This window comes from Trachurus japonicus, chromosome 6, assembly GCF_045865225.1.
Source record: "Trachurus japonicus isolate A0001 chromosome 6, Traja_1.0".
Taxonomy (NCBI): domain Eukaryota; kingdom Metazoa; phylum Chordata; class Actinopteri; order Carangiformes; family Carangidae; genus Trachurus; species Trachurus japonicus.
Window position 1 is genome coordinate 4697066 of NC_140912.1, and position 16012 is coordinate 4713077.

At 42.1% G+C, this 16012-nt stretch overlaps 1 protein-coding gene across 1 annotated transcript; it reads right to left on the reverse strand.

Moving 5' to 3' along the window:
* Nucleotides 1-1904: 1904 nt before the first annotated feature.
* On the reverse strand, nucleotides 1905-15983 carry api5 (apoptosis inhibitor 5). Its single transcript, XM_085778362.1, has 14 exons — nucleotides 15658-15983; nucleotides 14234-14395; nucleotides 13989-14082; nucleotides 12884-12949; nucleotides 12432-12583; nucleotides 9674-9880; nucleotides 9387-9491; nucleotides 6992-7081; nucleotides 5493-5674; nucleotides 5294-5387; nucleotides 5121-5177; nucleotides 4174-4253; nucleotides 3940-4082; nucleotides 1905-2601 (listed from the first exon to the last, which is right to left on the reverse strand). Exons 1-14 carry the CDS (start codon nucleotides 15730-15732, stop codon nucleotides 2525-2527), a joined length of 1584 nt encoding a protein of 527 aa, XP_085634488.1. The 5' UTR covers nucleotides 15733-15983; the 3' UTR covers nucleotides 1905-2524.
* Between the last annotated feature and the right edge of the window lie 29 nt (nucleotides 15984-16012).

The window sequence follows — 16012 nt, forward strand, 5'->3', positions numbered from 1 at the left end:
TCTCTTCTTTGCTCAGCCGGTTCGCAGTGTTCCTCCATGTGCCTTAACCCGAGCACAAACACAAAGAGACAAAAAAGACATCATGAAAGCTTTAAGTGACTCTTTGGGTGAGGATAAAAATAGAACCGGTTGCTCTGCGAGGAAAACCCTGGTCTCTATCGGCCTCTAGAGGGGAGACTCCGCCACGACAGCAGAGGAGAGGAGACAATGCATGGATGGAGGAGCATCTTCTTCTCATTGCGTTTATTTTTCTGCAGTGAAGGAGCTCCGATGCTCCAGCTTGGTGAAATCTCTACCTTTACACACAAAAAGCAACGTTTCCAGCCAATATATACATGTCACATTACATTACAGACTGGATTTAGACATGTTCAGTGTTTTAGGTGTTGCATTAAAACACTTTACATCTAAAAAAAATGAGTTTCCATGGTTTGTCTTCTTGCACATCCCCACAGAATGAGCCTCACGTTGCAGCTCACGATGCAGTTTGCATCATAGTAATACAGGGTTTCTGCTTGAATACTGAAGGTGCAGAACCATTAAAAAAAATCATTGCATGATGCATTTGTGGTAATACATTAATTTGTAACTTTTGTATTAATGAACTGCAGATATAGAAGTTGAAATCATTCAGCTGTCTCTCTGCACAACACTGCCACAGTCAATTCAGAAAATAGAGTTTAAGCCCTCTGCTTCTCCTCCCCCTCCTCCTCCAAAGCATCCACCTACACACACAAGCACACACACGTGTCTTCACATGCAGACCTGTAGCTCCCACTGGCAGATAACTGAGCATTCGTCTCAGTCTTTCTGAGAAATGTTAGAGCCGTTGGAGCACATGTTGACGTGTTATTCTTTACTGCGTATGCTACAGGATTAAAAAATCTGGTTACTTTAGGATGACACAAAATATGGACTAGGATTTAGGTTGAGGAATGAGGAATTAGGCAGGTGGAGGATGAGGATCAGACTTGGATTTCTCACCAAACTGATACCAAGTTTAGTCTGACCCCTAAATCCAATATCTTTGGCATCTTTCACATCAAATGCTCACATGCCACGTGGACAGAGACTATAAAACTATGACAATAGAACACAATGTAGACAGAGACGTGAGATACCAGATCGCAGGATTAGGGTATCTCTGCAGCCCACGGCTACATTTATATACCAGTGTTGAAACACAGAAAATATTAACTGAATGCAAACTAGCAGCCAGTAGTTGATTTTGATCATGTAAAAGTCACATGATGTAACGCAGGAGTGCTACTCAAAATTGGGACCCTGCTATAAAGTCTAAGATATGAACACTTAACTTATATCTTTCTGTGAGAGAAGTCGCTGCAATGCCCTAAAGTATACTGGCATGAGGTGTTTGTGTGTAGGAAACCGCGTGCATGGCTGAACGTGCACAAAGCAGGCAGAGCCTCCGCCACCAGGGTGTGTAAAATAAAAATGTGATCTAAACATGGCAGCAACTATTTATAGCCGCTTCAATTACAGAGAGCCTGATTCTACTCTTTTTTTGTACACACACACACACACACACAGAGGAAAAAGAGGAAGCACAGCCTTACTGCAGTAGTGTAGACAGCTGTGTCGTCTAAATGCACATACAGAACTGTGAGCTAAAATTACCCTCTCATCACCGCCTTGGTACAGATATAGGCGAGTACACATGAAACTGTAAGGGAAAGGAAAGACGGGAGGAGACACAGCATAAACAGGATGACTGACTGGGTGAGTGAATGGAGAGTGAGAAGGAAGAGGGGGGGGTGGATCTAGTTTGGAAAAGACTTCAAACCTGTAAGTCAGGTTTTGACTGAGAAAGAGGAAGTTCGAAGCAGCCGACTGGTGCGGGTCTTGATCCCTGACGAGATTTCAGCAATAAACCAGGACACAAGTTCATAGTTCCATACAAGTTTATGATAAAAATCCAATGATCATGAATCATTGATTCATACAAAGTAACACAATCAGCCAATTCAACTCAAGCTCTAATTTAAAAAAAAACAAAAAAAAAAGACAAGATTAAATAAAAAGGTAGAAAGAAATGCATTCATCAACATGTTGCAAAACAAGAGGATCTTTATCTTTTCCTACGACAATCTGACAAAAATATTAATCAGTTACAACTTGGCAGTCTTTTGTTCCACAAAAATACACAAGTAATATCTTTTTTAAAATTAAGGAAAGAAAAACATTTAGTCTTACTGGATCTATTGAACTACAGCCTTGGCCAAGAGGATTACAGGAAGTAAATATTGAAATGGCAGGTAGAAAAATCTGAGCCCATTGTCTTATCATCTAAATACAGGAGACCCCCAGCCCCCAGCCCCCAGCCCCCAGCCCCCAACCCCACTTCAAAAAAAAAATCCTGTATGTGCACATTTGAAAGAGACAGAATTGGAGACCTGTTAAAAAAAAAAAGAGGAAAGGAGGTGACAAATAGTCCGTCATGGTGCAGAAAAGATCCTGATGTGATGCAGCTCAAAGAGCAATATGTATTTGTGTGCGTGTGTCTTCAGTAGATTCGGCCCCGGCTCCTGTTGCCTCTGGCTCCAAAGCCTCGTCCCCGGCCCCCCCTGAAGCCGCCGCGCTCTGGAGGCAGACAAATACAAACTTCAATCACTGAGGCCCAACAGATGCTGAGTGTTGAGGTGCATACCGACCGGTGTTGTTTTCGTCAACGATCACGATGGCGAAATTATTTCGTTGACGCCCATTTTTTTCATGACGATAACGAGACAGTGACGAGATAAACATGGCTCTCTGATGACGAAAACATGACGATTTTCGTTGGCGAGACGAGAACGGACGTAAATGTTAGTGGTAGGGCTGTGTGATCACCTCTAAATTTCATATTGTGGATTGTCATCGCTCTAAAGCTTCACACGATCTAGCAACGGCTCTGCCAAAAATATAATGACGCTGCTGAGACGAGCCGCGGTGCGCCGCCGCCCGGTGCTTGTGATTAGAGTGGCAGAGAGCAGACCAGTGATCAGCTCTGGTGACCGCGGTGCAGCCGTTCGCCGGCGCTGACGGGTGGGTGGTCAGACGTTCAAAATGCATGACATTTCTGCTTATTGTGCATGTAATCTGTCAATTAAAACCTAAAAAGTATCTGCAACGCTGCTGCATCCCATCCTTGTGGTCACGCCCACCACCTGGCAGCGCACATTCTGCTCAACACACCTGCCGTCACTTGATGAGAAGATATATGGACGTATTTTAAATATAATCCATCAGAAAAAAAACTGAATGCACTACTGTTACCACTTTATCTGTGTGTAGACTAATGCATAATCATTAGACCAGAAAGTATTTGCTGTTGGGTGGAAACATTGTATATCTAAAACCATTCCTTTATTATTGTAATTATTGGTGGAAATAGCCGATCTACAAGCTCACAATGTGTTGCAATATGTTGAACTTATAGATCTGCTATTTTCACAACTTATGTGTGACACTCTTGCATGATAGGGCATCAGTTCATGAAAAAAAAAAACAGTTGAAATATGTTGGGAAAAAGTTGACATATGGAGATAAAAGGTTTCTGTCCAACAGCAATCTTCAATAGCCTACTTATTGAATTAATTTGTTAAGACTATACTTCTTTTCTTTTTTTTTTACTAAAACCAACTAAAACCTTTTTGAGTTTTCATCAACTAAAACTATCACACATAGAAATGACTAAAACTGACTATAACTAATAAGCATTTTAGTCCAAAAGACTGAAACACCTGCCAAAAACAACACTGATGCATACCCATATTCCATGCAATATATCTTTAACAGAAAAAAAAATACTAGTAGGAAAAAATACTGTAGCTCAAATATGCCCATGTGTAGCATCACATAAAGATGACCGTGCAGCAGGAAGGTACTTACACATAAACAATAAATCATAAAGGAAAAAGTGCCACCGTGTGCTCTCACCATAGTTAAAATTGCCAATTGTGGCGCTGTACTTGCCACTGGGGGGGTTGTAGATTTGCCGTGCATCCCTCCGGGGCAGAGGAGAGATCTGTTTTTTTGTGCTGGCGCCAGAGCCCATCTCCTCAGCTGACGGACGCTTCGGCCTACAGATGAACAAGGAGAGCGGATGAAGATCTGAGCTGCTGCAGAAACAGCTCAATGAAAAGTGTTTGTACGGACTGAGAGCAGACTTACGCTACTGCCTCGGCCTTCTGGACCGGTTTCCAGGACAGAGTGACTGTGCTCTTGTATGATGGGGGGTTGTGGAAGAGATCCTGCAAAAGACAGAGAATCAGCTATAATACAGTCTTCACCTTGAGCTCTCATCATGCAAGTGAGCAGAAAGATGGAAACAATTTACATTGTAATGAAAACTAAAGTCTACACTAAATACTTCTGTGACTAATGCAGTTTGAGTTGACAAAAGGAAAGGTGTAGCTAGAACTTGGTACACTGCATTACATTGCAACTGTGAGGTGTTCCTGATATTTCTGTTTCTCCTCATTTAACTGAGGTGAACAAACTCTGCATTAAGATACAACAATGTTTCTTCAGCAGGCGGTCCACGGCGTCTGTTGCTTCCTAAGAAATATTTACACTATGGAAAAAATTACATACATGTTGAGATTACAGAAGGACGTGTTTATAGAAAGATTGTTACCATTAATGGAGGTGGTGGGGGAACAAATGCATTAGTAACTCAGAGGGGCTTTTTGTTTGCTTGTTTCAAGATAAGAACTGGATCATAAGTGATACACAGAGGTGCCCGATAAAGATATGTATGGGTTGATATAATGAACTGATTAAGTGTACCTAAGCAAAGGGAATTGAAACCCATGATTAGTTTTATTTTGATATAATGGTGTTTTTACGCATTTTTACGTGCACATATATAAAAAAAAACTAATGCTGTTTGTCTGTTTGTCTACTAAGATCACTTTTGTAAAATGAATGGTTCTAATGGGTGTTGAAGTATTGTTGTTGTAAAAGTGGATGTGAGGAAATGGTTAAAAAAAAAGAAGCTACAACAATGTTCAGTATGACAACCGACCACAGAGCGGCGCCAAACACACACTGATGCTGAAGCAGCAGTGTATGTGTTTGTGTATTGGTCAGCCCTCAGTGTGCATGGCCAGCCTTACCTTGATGAGGACATTGATGTTGTTTGTGATCTTCAGGGCCACCACTTTGATCTTGTTCTGATCAACACAAAGACAAGTTAGACTCAGAGGTTTACAGCAGGACTTCCAGCACATTCATGTTTTCTTGACCGGATGCAATAAGTGATCAAGTCTCTGCTGAAGCTGATTGTTACCTCCTCTGTCTTCAGAGCGTCTCCCGTCTTGCCTTGCAGAGCGACTCGCAGCTGCCTGATGTAAACCTGCAGGCCCCTGGCAAAGTACTGTAACCTATTGAAACACAGGGGGCAGTCAATTTAAAGAGCCAATGCATTCCCAACAATCAAACACTGCAGTTTCTTATGAGTGTTTTGTTTTTGCGTGTCAGCCCCTCACCTGATCTTGAAGTCTTTGAGGCGCTCAGCGTCCACCTTGTCCAGGAGGAAGTCTGGCAACTTCTTACCGAGCTGGTGGAAGCCAAAGAGGAGGCACTCTACGTAGCTGAACTGAAGTTTGGGCTCCTCGCTTGTCGAGTTCTCTCCATTTTCCACCTCCTCTGGTGGCAGCGGCATGAACTCCTGCAAACAGGAAACATTCTCTTTTACAATCACCTCAGACAACTAGGGTGTACCATAGCACATTTTATGCAACTGGTTTTAATCTACTGGGAAAAGTGATTTTATAATTATGGTGGGTCCTACGCTGGAGCTACTAGTACTTGTTGAACTAAGGCATTCACAAGAGAGGACTGACATGGCTGAGGAGTAATGGGCCAACCAAAAGTGAATAAATAAGGAACAAAGATATATACTAATATACTACTAGGCCGTTGTTAAAACTGTCCCTGGATCATCGGTCTTTTACCTTTTATTTTTACTGTTTGGTACAAGACCCAGCAAAAATCAAAACATCTGTAGCTGTAGATTTTCTAAGTGAAAATGAAAAGCAAAAATGATCATTCAAAGACCATATAAATGCAATGTTTTTGTTATCATGTAGCCCTACTCTATGCAGATATGACAACATATTTCAATCAACAGTAATGAGACTGAGGCTGTCAGATCGAACTTCGCTATTCGAACAGAATTCAAATTATTTAAAAAATGACAACATTCGCAGGTGGAAACGGACGTTCCAACGTGTGCCTTCTGCAACGACGCAAATTACCGTAGTGCGTTGCGACGTTCAGGGTCGTAAACATGTTGATAAAACAATTTTGTTGTTGTTGTGCGTGATGTAGAGCTGCAGCTTCAATTTTTTTTAAATTGGCTGTTTATTCAGTGTTCCCACGCTACACGCACACCTTTTTTCTTTTTTATCGATCGATCAATGCGCGGACAACTTGCTAGCGATCTAAAAGGATCATGGATCAACTGTGATCCTTTGCACCACTACTTATAATATTTCAATTTCCCAAACACTCTATAGAAGTGATTGCTGTCGGAAGATACAACCAAGACTTATATTAACACAAACATTCACCTTACTTCTGCTTTAGCTTTTATATTGAGTTGGTAAAAGTAAAAGTGCGTTGCAAATGTTACATTACAGATTTGTTTGGAATGCCCTCTAGTGAACGCGGGACATAATAATAAGCTTGTAGTATAGGTATAATGAGCTTTAAGAAAAAACATTACAAATCCGAATAGAATTTGAATATTTAACATAAGAAGCATTAGAAACTCAAATCTGATTTGGGAGAATTGACAGTCCTAAATGAGACCAACAGCAGAAACTTCACTGAACCAGGCAACAGCAACACTGCTCAGACACATTATGGAAAACAAGGTGATGCTAAAAAGAGGAGGAAAATGTCAGAGCAGACGGGGGGGAGCTCGGTGTTTGTCTGCTGGTATTGCTCTCCGTCCAGCTACGACAGGACAGTGTGTTCTCACCAGCAGCTTGGTAAACAGCATGTTGAGGTTGGCCTCCAGCTTGTCCATGTCTCCGCAGAACGGACTCATCTCGGCCAGCAGCTTCAGCACCTACACACACAGACACACACACACACACACACGGAGGAATGTCCATTGCTAATGAGAAACAGTGTTGCGTGGTGCAGACTAATGACCCATTAACAACATGCATTTGGCTGACACCTCTGACAGGTGGCTGCCACGCTGACTTTGTTTACTACTACAACCGCTCACCAAATGTCAGACATTAGGAGTATCGACCTCACACCAGTGGCCATATTTGTCAGGGCTCCCGGGGATGGAAGTGCCGGTCCAGGCTAAATAAATCCAGGTCGGATAACTACTGTTCTTGTCTAACAGTCAACCAGTTTGGACACTTGAAAGCTGATTAAGTTCTTTTAGTACAAAGAAATGGAACAAAAGTTTGGAGCTGCAAACTGAAAAGTGGCAGCTGGAGTGGGTCAGGGAATTCTGTTATTGGTGACACAACTTGAAGCCACTGGATTTAACATTTAGGGCAAGGGGGAGGGAGGAAGTTTACCTGAACAAACAGTTAAAGTAGCCATGTCTTCACATTTGATTTTTAGAATAATAAGAACAAGAGAGAAGAGGAGAAACTTCATGCACTTGGCTATTAGTTAAAAGACTTTATACAAACATGGCTACTCATTGAACGAGCACAGACCAGTTTCAACCTAGAATGTCTTCATCGAGGTGCAAAGGAGGTGGACCAACTTAAAAATCTCACCTCAAACTATTAACTACAAACCTAAAAGTTCAAGTGTTTAAAGGGATAGTTCAACATTTTTGGAAAGTTGGCCCATTGCTATAATCCCTAGAGGCTTAGGAGAAGGTTCCTTTCCTTTAATTGTCAGTGCAAGCTGTTTTTAGATCAGTGGGGCAGAGACATGAGCTGCTCAGCTATTGCAGTGGACATATTTTGGCATTTCCCTTTTCAAACTCATCAAATACAGAATCCAACAACTCTAAAATGCTCTTGTGGACAAGTTGTGACCTGCACATTCACCACACTATGAAATAATAATGTAACATTAAAGCAGAAGTAAGCGATCCGGTCGTTTTGGCTAATGCTGCGTTCCAGGCAGGCTTTTGAAATCATAAATTACAGCTTCAAGTCACAACTTACGACTTTGTAGCGTTCCAGGCAACCCACTCGTGTTTCTCCGACCTGTTTTACCTGTGAAAGTCACTATAACGGCCACTCGTAACTTCTGACCCGTGAACTCGCACCAGATCAAACTGATACAACTTCACAGGTCGGAAAAACAGGAGTTACGAGTTTCCTTGAACGCACCATAACAGTCCTCATCGCTACGTCACCACATTCACGGCGTTCCTTGGCTGCACACACAGCCCTGCATGCCGTTCTCTCTCCTCATTGGATAAAAACTGTAGGATACGATAAAAGTTTTCTCCTCAGCTCAGAGCAGAGCAGAGTGACTGACAGACCCGTGTTTCGGTCCAAACACTCTACAGAAGTGATTGCTGTCGGAAGATATAACTATTTAAGACTTATATTAACACAAATATATCACTTACTTCTGCTTTAAGAGACAGAGTTTTTCTTTGAGGCAAATACATAGCCGGAAATACATTTCAGACACAGCTGCTGGGCGGAGTGATTTTAAAAATGCAAGTAGTTCAGAGTATTTGCTTCTTGTATCATACAGTAATGTTACATAATTATACGCTATTATTTCATAGCTTGGATGATCTAAAAACAGCTTGCACTGACAATCAAAGGTAAAGAACCTACCCCTAAGACTATAGGGACTATGGCAAAACAAGAGCAAACAACTTCACGAGTGTTGACCTTTTGCCCAGATTACTAAAACCTTCTTTCTTAATTCTAAGAAGTATCTTACAGTAAACTGACCGTTTGATCGAAGTGACGTTTAAAAAGAACAACAAAAAACTGACTTGATATGTGATATTTTCCGACATGATCTCCATATGGATTACCAATTAGCCAACATAAAATATATAGTGTGACACACTCTTTTATTTAAATACCCCATGTCCTCTATTTGTTATAGCTTGGGGGGTGTTGTTGCAACAGTTAAACTGTATCAAATCAAATCATGTTGATCTATGGTGGACACATACAGTGCATGTCTACCTGACCATGACCTGGGATCCCTTTTTCTTTATCCACATAAAGAACAGATACTGTCAGGACTGTAAAAGCCTTTAAGTTCATTTGTGATATTGGGCTTTATGAATAGAATTTACTTCATGCCTCCACAACATTAGTCAGCTTGGCCACATAATGATGTCATTCCAGGGGCATCAATGAACCAAAAAAAAAATGAAAATACCCATTTCCAGATTGACAGTAGGAAGAAGAACTCACCTCCAACTGAATGTCCAGCTCAGCCACAGGACTTGTGAGGGTGCTGAGGTTGGGCAGCACGTGTTCACAGAAGTACGTTACGAAGCGTGTGGAATGGACGTTTTTCTAAAAGACGAGAGGCCAACGATTAATTCATCATCACAGCCATGGCAATGTAACTAGAGCTTTTTTAATGAATGTGTTTAATCTTTTCAGTAGTGGTTTACAAGAGTAAATGGTATCCAAATATAAAAGCATGCAAACTATAAGCAGCCGTATGATGGAAACTGTTGAGCCGTCCTACTTACAGAGAACAGAGGCAGGGCCTGGCGCGTGCACTGCAGCAGGCGGTCCACGGTGTCGGGGTCGGCCGGGTTCAGGGCCTGTTCCAGGTACGCCTGCTCCACCACCATCTCCACCAGCTGCTGTCGGCCGTGCACCGTCTGCAGCACCCGCAGGCCCGACACCACGCGCATCAACAGCACAAACTCTTCTCCCGTCACATCTTCCAGCACCTGGGCAGGCAGCAAATTACAAATGACAGGTTCTTCATCAACACATGTCCACTTTTGCACAGACCAGCATCCACCAAATCACACATCCACCATCACCACGTTTAATCTGCATCCACCTCTCTGTCTTTTTTATTCTTCTGGTAGAGGACAGACAAATTGATTTCCCTTTAGGGATTAATAAAGTAATTTTTATTTGTATTCTAAAAGTGTCATTATGAAAACGATGTAATTGTTTTGCCAAAGCGACAAGTTAGCTGAGTTTCAGCCAAAGTGGTATTCAAGTTTTTAAATATCAACCAAAACAATGGGCTGGAGATCAAATGGTTATATACACTAGGGCTGTTGGATCCAACTTCACTATTCGAACAGAATTCAAATTATTTTCAAAATGAGAACATTCGAAGGTGAAAACCTGTGAATATTCTCATTTGTCCAGGTCATAGTTTTCTCAAGGTAATTTAAATCGAATGCAACTGGACTTGGTTATTTGTCTAGGAAGACGTTTCCCCTCTCATCCAAGAGGATTCATCAGTTCATGTTTGCATCTGACCAGGCTGAGACTGGTCCAACTGTCTGGTGTGGAGACCCAGGTATTTAACCTCTGAGAGGGCGTTCACAAGACCGATGATGTCACTAACCCTTTGTGCTCCATGTGCCAACGACAGTCGTTAGAGTGACAGTCGTTGGTGGAAAGTTGGGTTTCGACTTCGTTAGTGCCCTATTGTGTTATAACGACAAGTCGTTGGAGACACACGAGGCCATTTGTGAACAGTTGTTTTTCTTCAAAGGTGAAAACTGACGTTCTAATGTGTGCCTTCCGCAACCACGCAAATGAACGTAGTGCGTCGCGATATTCGGGGCAGTAAACAAAAAATGTTGTTGTTGTGCCGACGTAGAGCTGCAGCTTCAAATTTAAAACCGAGTTTTTTGCACCTACATGTTCCCACACTATATACGCATATACACATTCTTTTTACCAATTGATCCACAGACCACTTATGTGCCGATCACAGATCAACTGTGATCCGTTGCACAACTACTTATATTTTAATTTCCCTTCTTGAAGTTTTATATTGAGTTGGTAAAACTTAAATGTATTGACAATGTTACACAACAGATTTGGTTGGAATGCCCTTTAGTGGACGCGGGGTGTAATAATAAGCTGGTATAGGTAGGGATGGGAATCGAAAACCGGTTCCTCTTCGGAACCGGTTCCAACTTGGATCAATTCTTGGAATCGTGTGCGTGTCTGCTTTAACGATTCCCTTATCGATTCCGTTTGGTTCAGAAACTCGCGCATTAATTGATTAATGACGTTACGTAACGTTCCGTTAAAATCAATCTTCATTATAAATGAGGGTGCTTAGTGTTTATATCCACATGTCACCGTTTGTTCTCACAAAATAAAGTTAGTGTGGTGTCTGTGTGGAGCGGAGCTGCTGACAGATGCAGCTGACAGTGACGTTTCCTCATCACTAACCTGTGAGCCAGAGCCACCCTCCGGTCCTCCCTCCCTCACGTCGTGAGGACAGGACAACGTCTCCTGAACAGGCTACATGTCTATTCTTTCTGTTTTTCTCTCTTTATTCTAATCACTTCCTTTCAGGTTTTGCTCGTAGCCAGGTGAAACGGTAGCTGCGCCCTGTGTCTTTTCTCTGGCGCGCTCTCTCTCTCTTTCGCTCGCTCACTCGCTCCGCATAAAAACGAACGTTATGAAAACAATAACTAGTGAGAAGATACAGATGCATAAAAACTATGTAATGGAAACATTGTTAAATTCCTCCTGTGAGCACAGCTGCCCCACAGCCACAGTGGTCTAGTGTTAACCTGTCCAGGCAGGTCGGTCCTGTCAACTTTTTTAATGTTAGAGCCATTAATGCAGTGTTTTCAACCTTGGGGTTGGGACCCCATGTGGGGTCGCCTGGAATTCAAATGGGATCGCCTTAAATGTCTAGTAATTGATTAAAAATAAATAAATAAACTAATTATTTTTCACAATCTTAAACAACTATATTCTTGTTATATTCACTTTCTTGAATAAATCAAGATAAAATAAAATGCAGCATATACAAATATCTGAGCTTGCTCATCTTGAATGAGGGTCACCAGAAATTTGTGATGTCAAAAGGGGTCATGAGCCAAAAAAGGTTGGGAACCACTGCATTAATGCAAACAAACCCATTTCTCTTTTATTCCCTCACCCAATGAGAATCGATAAGAGAATCGATAAGGAATCGAATCGATAAGCAATATCGATAATGGAATCGGAATCGCTAAATTCTTATCAATACCCATCCCTAGGTATAGGTGTATATAATGAACGACAAAAAAAAGACATTTGAATCTGATTTGGGGGGGGGGGGTGACAGCCCTTATATACACACCAATTTAAAAGTTTCCCAAACAAATGCAAGTTTTAAAATAAATAAGTGTCAGACTACACCTAGAGTATAGTAATCTGAGTCCAGTCCATCATGTGACGTGATGTATTTGAATGTAAATGATACGAGCTTCACAGAGATCACTCGTCAGCTCTACATTGTATGCTAACCTTCTTCGTCTCTGCAAAGACGTAGTCCTCCACCTCCTTCGTCATGACGTCCTCTGGCAGGGTCTTCAGTTTGGTTGACAGGAACTTGATGGCCCTTTCTCGCACTATGTCCTCTCCCTGCAGGATCTGAGAGAAGAGGCCTCCAAGAGTACCTGGGCAACAATCAGGAGCACACGGGATTGTGTCAATGCAAGAGCAGGATTACAAATTCAACGCCCAGCTCCGGTCTGAACGAGGGTCATAATGATCAAAAACACTCACAGTCACTCAGCTCTGAAGAAAATACAGCTTACAAGTCAACACGTAGAAAAGTAAACTCACTCAGGAGGAATCAGTACCCACACAAGAAGAGTAAAAACTATCTTTTCTACCACAACTCTGAACTAGGCTGATTTAGTGACAAATATACAAGAGTCTTAATTAGCTCAAGAATAAGAGGAAACAGCACTTACCCTTAGCATCTATCTTGAAGATGGAAATTAGAGCTACGTTCACTTGGTTGAATTCTGCAGTATCATCTGAAAGCAAAAAAAAGATCACAGATTTGTCAGCAGTCAGTACCAGGGCTGGATTGAATAGAAAACCGATACATAACAGAATACATACAAAAACAAAGACCATGTATTTTCCTCATAAACATGCTGAGCAGTTGTTGTGTAGACAGTGGCTCAGTTACAGCAGCTGCATGATGCGCAGGATGGCTGCACATGCTTTTCTGCATATCTAGGTCATATTCAAGTTAAAAGATAATGCTGATGATTACTGGCCAAATGAGCCAGATGACCATCCTGTAAACCAGGACGTAAACCACCACACGTTGACTTCTGTGACTCGGGCTGTTGAGCTGAGTCTGGCTATCTAGAGATCACATCACCATAGGAACAGCCTGAGAAAATATCTGAGCTTTGCTCATGTTTGCTGATGTAAAGCTGTGAAAGTCAACTGTGGATTGCACTTTACACAATACACATATATAATATTCAAGGAAACAACAGTTTTGCTCAGATTTTGAAATTCCAAGGATAAGAAGCACTTTCTACAAGGTTGGTGTTAATCTGACTCATGATGAATTTAACTGATTCTGGACATTGTGAATTAAAAGGTTAATTTAATAACTATTGGGGAAACTGGGCAAACATCCTGCTCTTTTCATTTTCATATGTTTTTTTTATTATTATTATCAAATATCAGAATCAAGAGACAAGAGTTGCTGTTTAGACTGAAAAGTAAATCTGGTTGCTGGTTGTCCAGTTAACATACTAACAGATAAACAGATCCTGACATTCAATGGATCGTTGCCATTGTAAACAAAACTATATGGCTAAATAGAGAATATATCTTTCATGTTTTTGCATCACTGAACAGATGAAACATGCTGTTTAAACATGTCACAAATTATACAAGTATATCACTATAGTATATTGAAATTTTCTTTCATAATTCTGTGACAATTTGAAGCCAACATAATGAAATGATTAATCAAAGAAACATTCAGCAGATTAACCAGCAATGAAATCAGTTGCAGGCCCAAACAGTTCGTCTTGAGGCATCCCATACCTGTCTGAAGGAGCTGGGTGAGAATATCTGCAACTCTGAGGATGTTCTCACCAGTTGCAAACCGTGGGAGCTCCTTGATGGCCTGCCGTCGAATCTGGACAAAGACAAGTGCACATTGACACGGTCACTATGAAATAATTTAAAATTTTCACCGGAGACAACTCGATAAACGAGGCAACAAATGCTCCAGCCACTGATTCTAGTTGGTTGCGCATGTAAGCAGGCCTGTGTCTTTTTACACTCACCGACACATCTTCATCTTCACAGAGATCAAGCTGAGCGTTGATGGCTGCGTCGGCCAGCTCTGGAAAGCTGCTGAAGAACTTGGGGATGAACTGTGCTGCCAGGCGCTTCTCCTTTGGGCCTCCCTTCACGCCATCCAGGATACCTTGGTAGGCATCTTTGTGCTGTAGAATAAAAAAAGAGCCAGAGAACCATAAACACGTGTAAAACATACAACAGTTTGATTAACATTATAACATGGCATGACCTGTAGACAGAGACTGGTTTTGGTCTACAGCTCCTCGTCCTGTAGAACTCCATGAATCAGTGCATACTGAACCTAACAGTGGGTGGTGGTTTAAGAAACAGGGAGTAAGAATTTCACCTGGTTGTGTTAAAACCCCTGAGCATACAGCATGTTTGAGGCAATACAATGATTTTGAAGGCAAATCTGTGTTTATGAATCATGGAGTGTACTCCTCAGGGGTCCATGCCTATGTTCCCACAGCCCTATGTTCCCACAGTTTTAAGATTTTTCTCAAAATTAGGCCCTATGTTCCCACCAGACTCTCTCTACCTATCTGGACTCTCTCTATCTGGCCTGTCTAGCCTCTACCGGGTCTTTTTACTAAACTTAACCAACTCTTTTCTTCATTGCCTAAACCCAACCAATGGTGGGACCAAAGGGCTGTAGGAACATAGGGCCTAATTTTCAGTGACAACAAAAGTTAGAAATGTGGGAACATAAAGCTGTGGGAACATAGGAATGACCCCCTCCTCAGCCTATGTGTGTGATTCTCAGGGGCTTTTTGTGAAATCTGCGGGGGGAAACCACATCACAGTTACTGTACGTCTGCTCCCACCAGGACAATAGACACTGATGTTGTACTGTGGGGTCAATATAGGGTTGAGAGTTTTCTGGAGCTCTCAGTCCCACTACATCACATAAGAGCCATGTAAAGCTGCAAAAAGACTCCCGAGTCCTGTCCATGCGATATCTCGAAAGGAAAATGGAGTAAATACATTTCCATTTCTGATATGCAAGACTGGGTGACCTCAAATCGCTACTTGTTTTATTTCATAATGGTAAACTTTAAGTTGTGCTTCACGAAATTAAACATGGCGACATTTGAGTTAAAGTACTTCCCATCAACCTGAAGGTAATCCCCATTGAATTAATAGTTTGGGGTAAACAAACAAAGGGGCGATTTAAATCTATTGAGTATCGATGGTCAGTTCAGTAACAGCTATCTCCAGGGTCGCCATGGTGAGGCTGCTCACATTAGCCTGGTCACTGCGTTAGCTACAGATAGCCTAGCACGCACACAACAATGTTATGTAAGTCAACAAAGTTATCAACAATGGGACTAAAGGAAGGTCCCGTAGCAACGCAGCGATACTCTCGACTGCACGGTGTTTTAAAATGAACACAGAGAGCTAAACTCACCTGGCTGAGGTTGTCCTCCTTAGCGTCGGCAAGGACCCCGTAGTTACGGTACAGGTCCTCGATGGTGACCGCCATCAGCGTGCGTCCGGGTGTCTGCCGCTCACAGAAAAGACCGCCGAGAAAACTGCACAACAAACCCCCTTTCGGGTCACCTTTTACCCGCTTTTTGGGTGAACGAACCGCAACGATAATCTTTTACCTGGAAATATGTTCAACAGAAAGGGAACGGGGAGGTGAAATGTCGAGAAGCCCCGTGAATGGACAGTTGTACACACCCAGTCGGTCGCTGCTCCAGCAAGGCTCTCCGGGCTTTTACGCTACGGAACAAAGGCTACGGCGCATGCGCGGTGTTAAC

What these genes read in the sequence shown, in the direction of transcription:
- api5 (XM_085778362.1), bottom strand. Translation starts at nt 15,732, where the DNA reads ATGGCGGTCACCATCGAGGACCTGTACCGTAACTACGGGGTCCTTGCC. An exon ending in CTTCAAGATAGATGCTAAGG is followed by an intron (nt 12,584 to 12,883) that starts GTAAGTGCTGTT and finishes ATTGTTGCCCAG; the next exon opens with GTACTCTTGGAGGCCTCTTC. An exon ending in ACGCTCTGAAGACAGAGGAG is followed by an intron (nt 5,178 to 5,293) that starts GTAACAATCAGC and finishes TGTGTTGATCAG; the next exon opens with AACAAGATCAAAGTGGTGGC.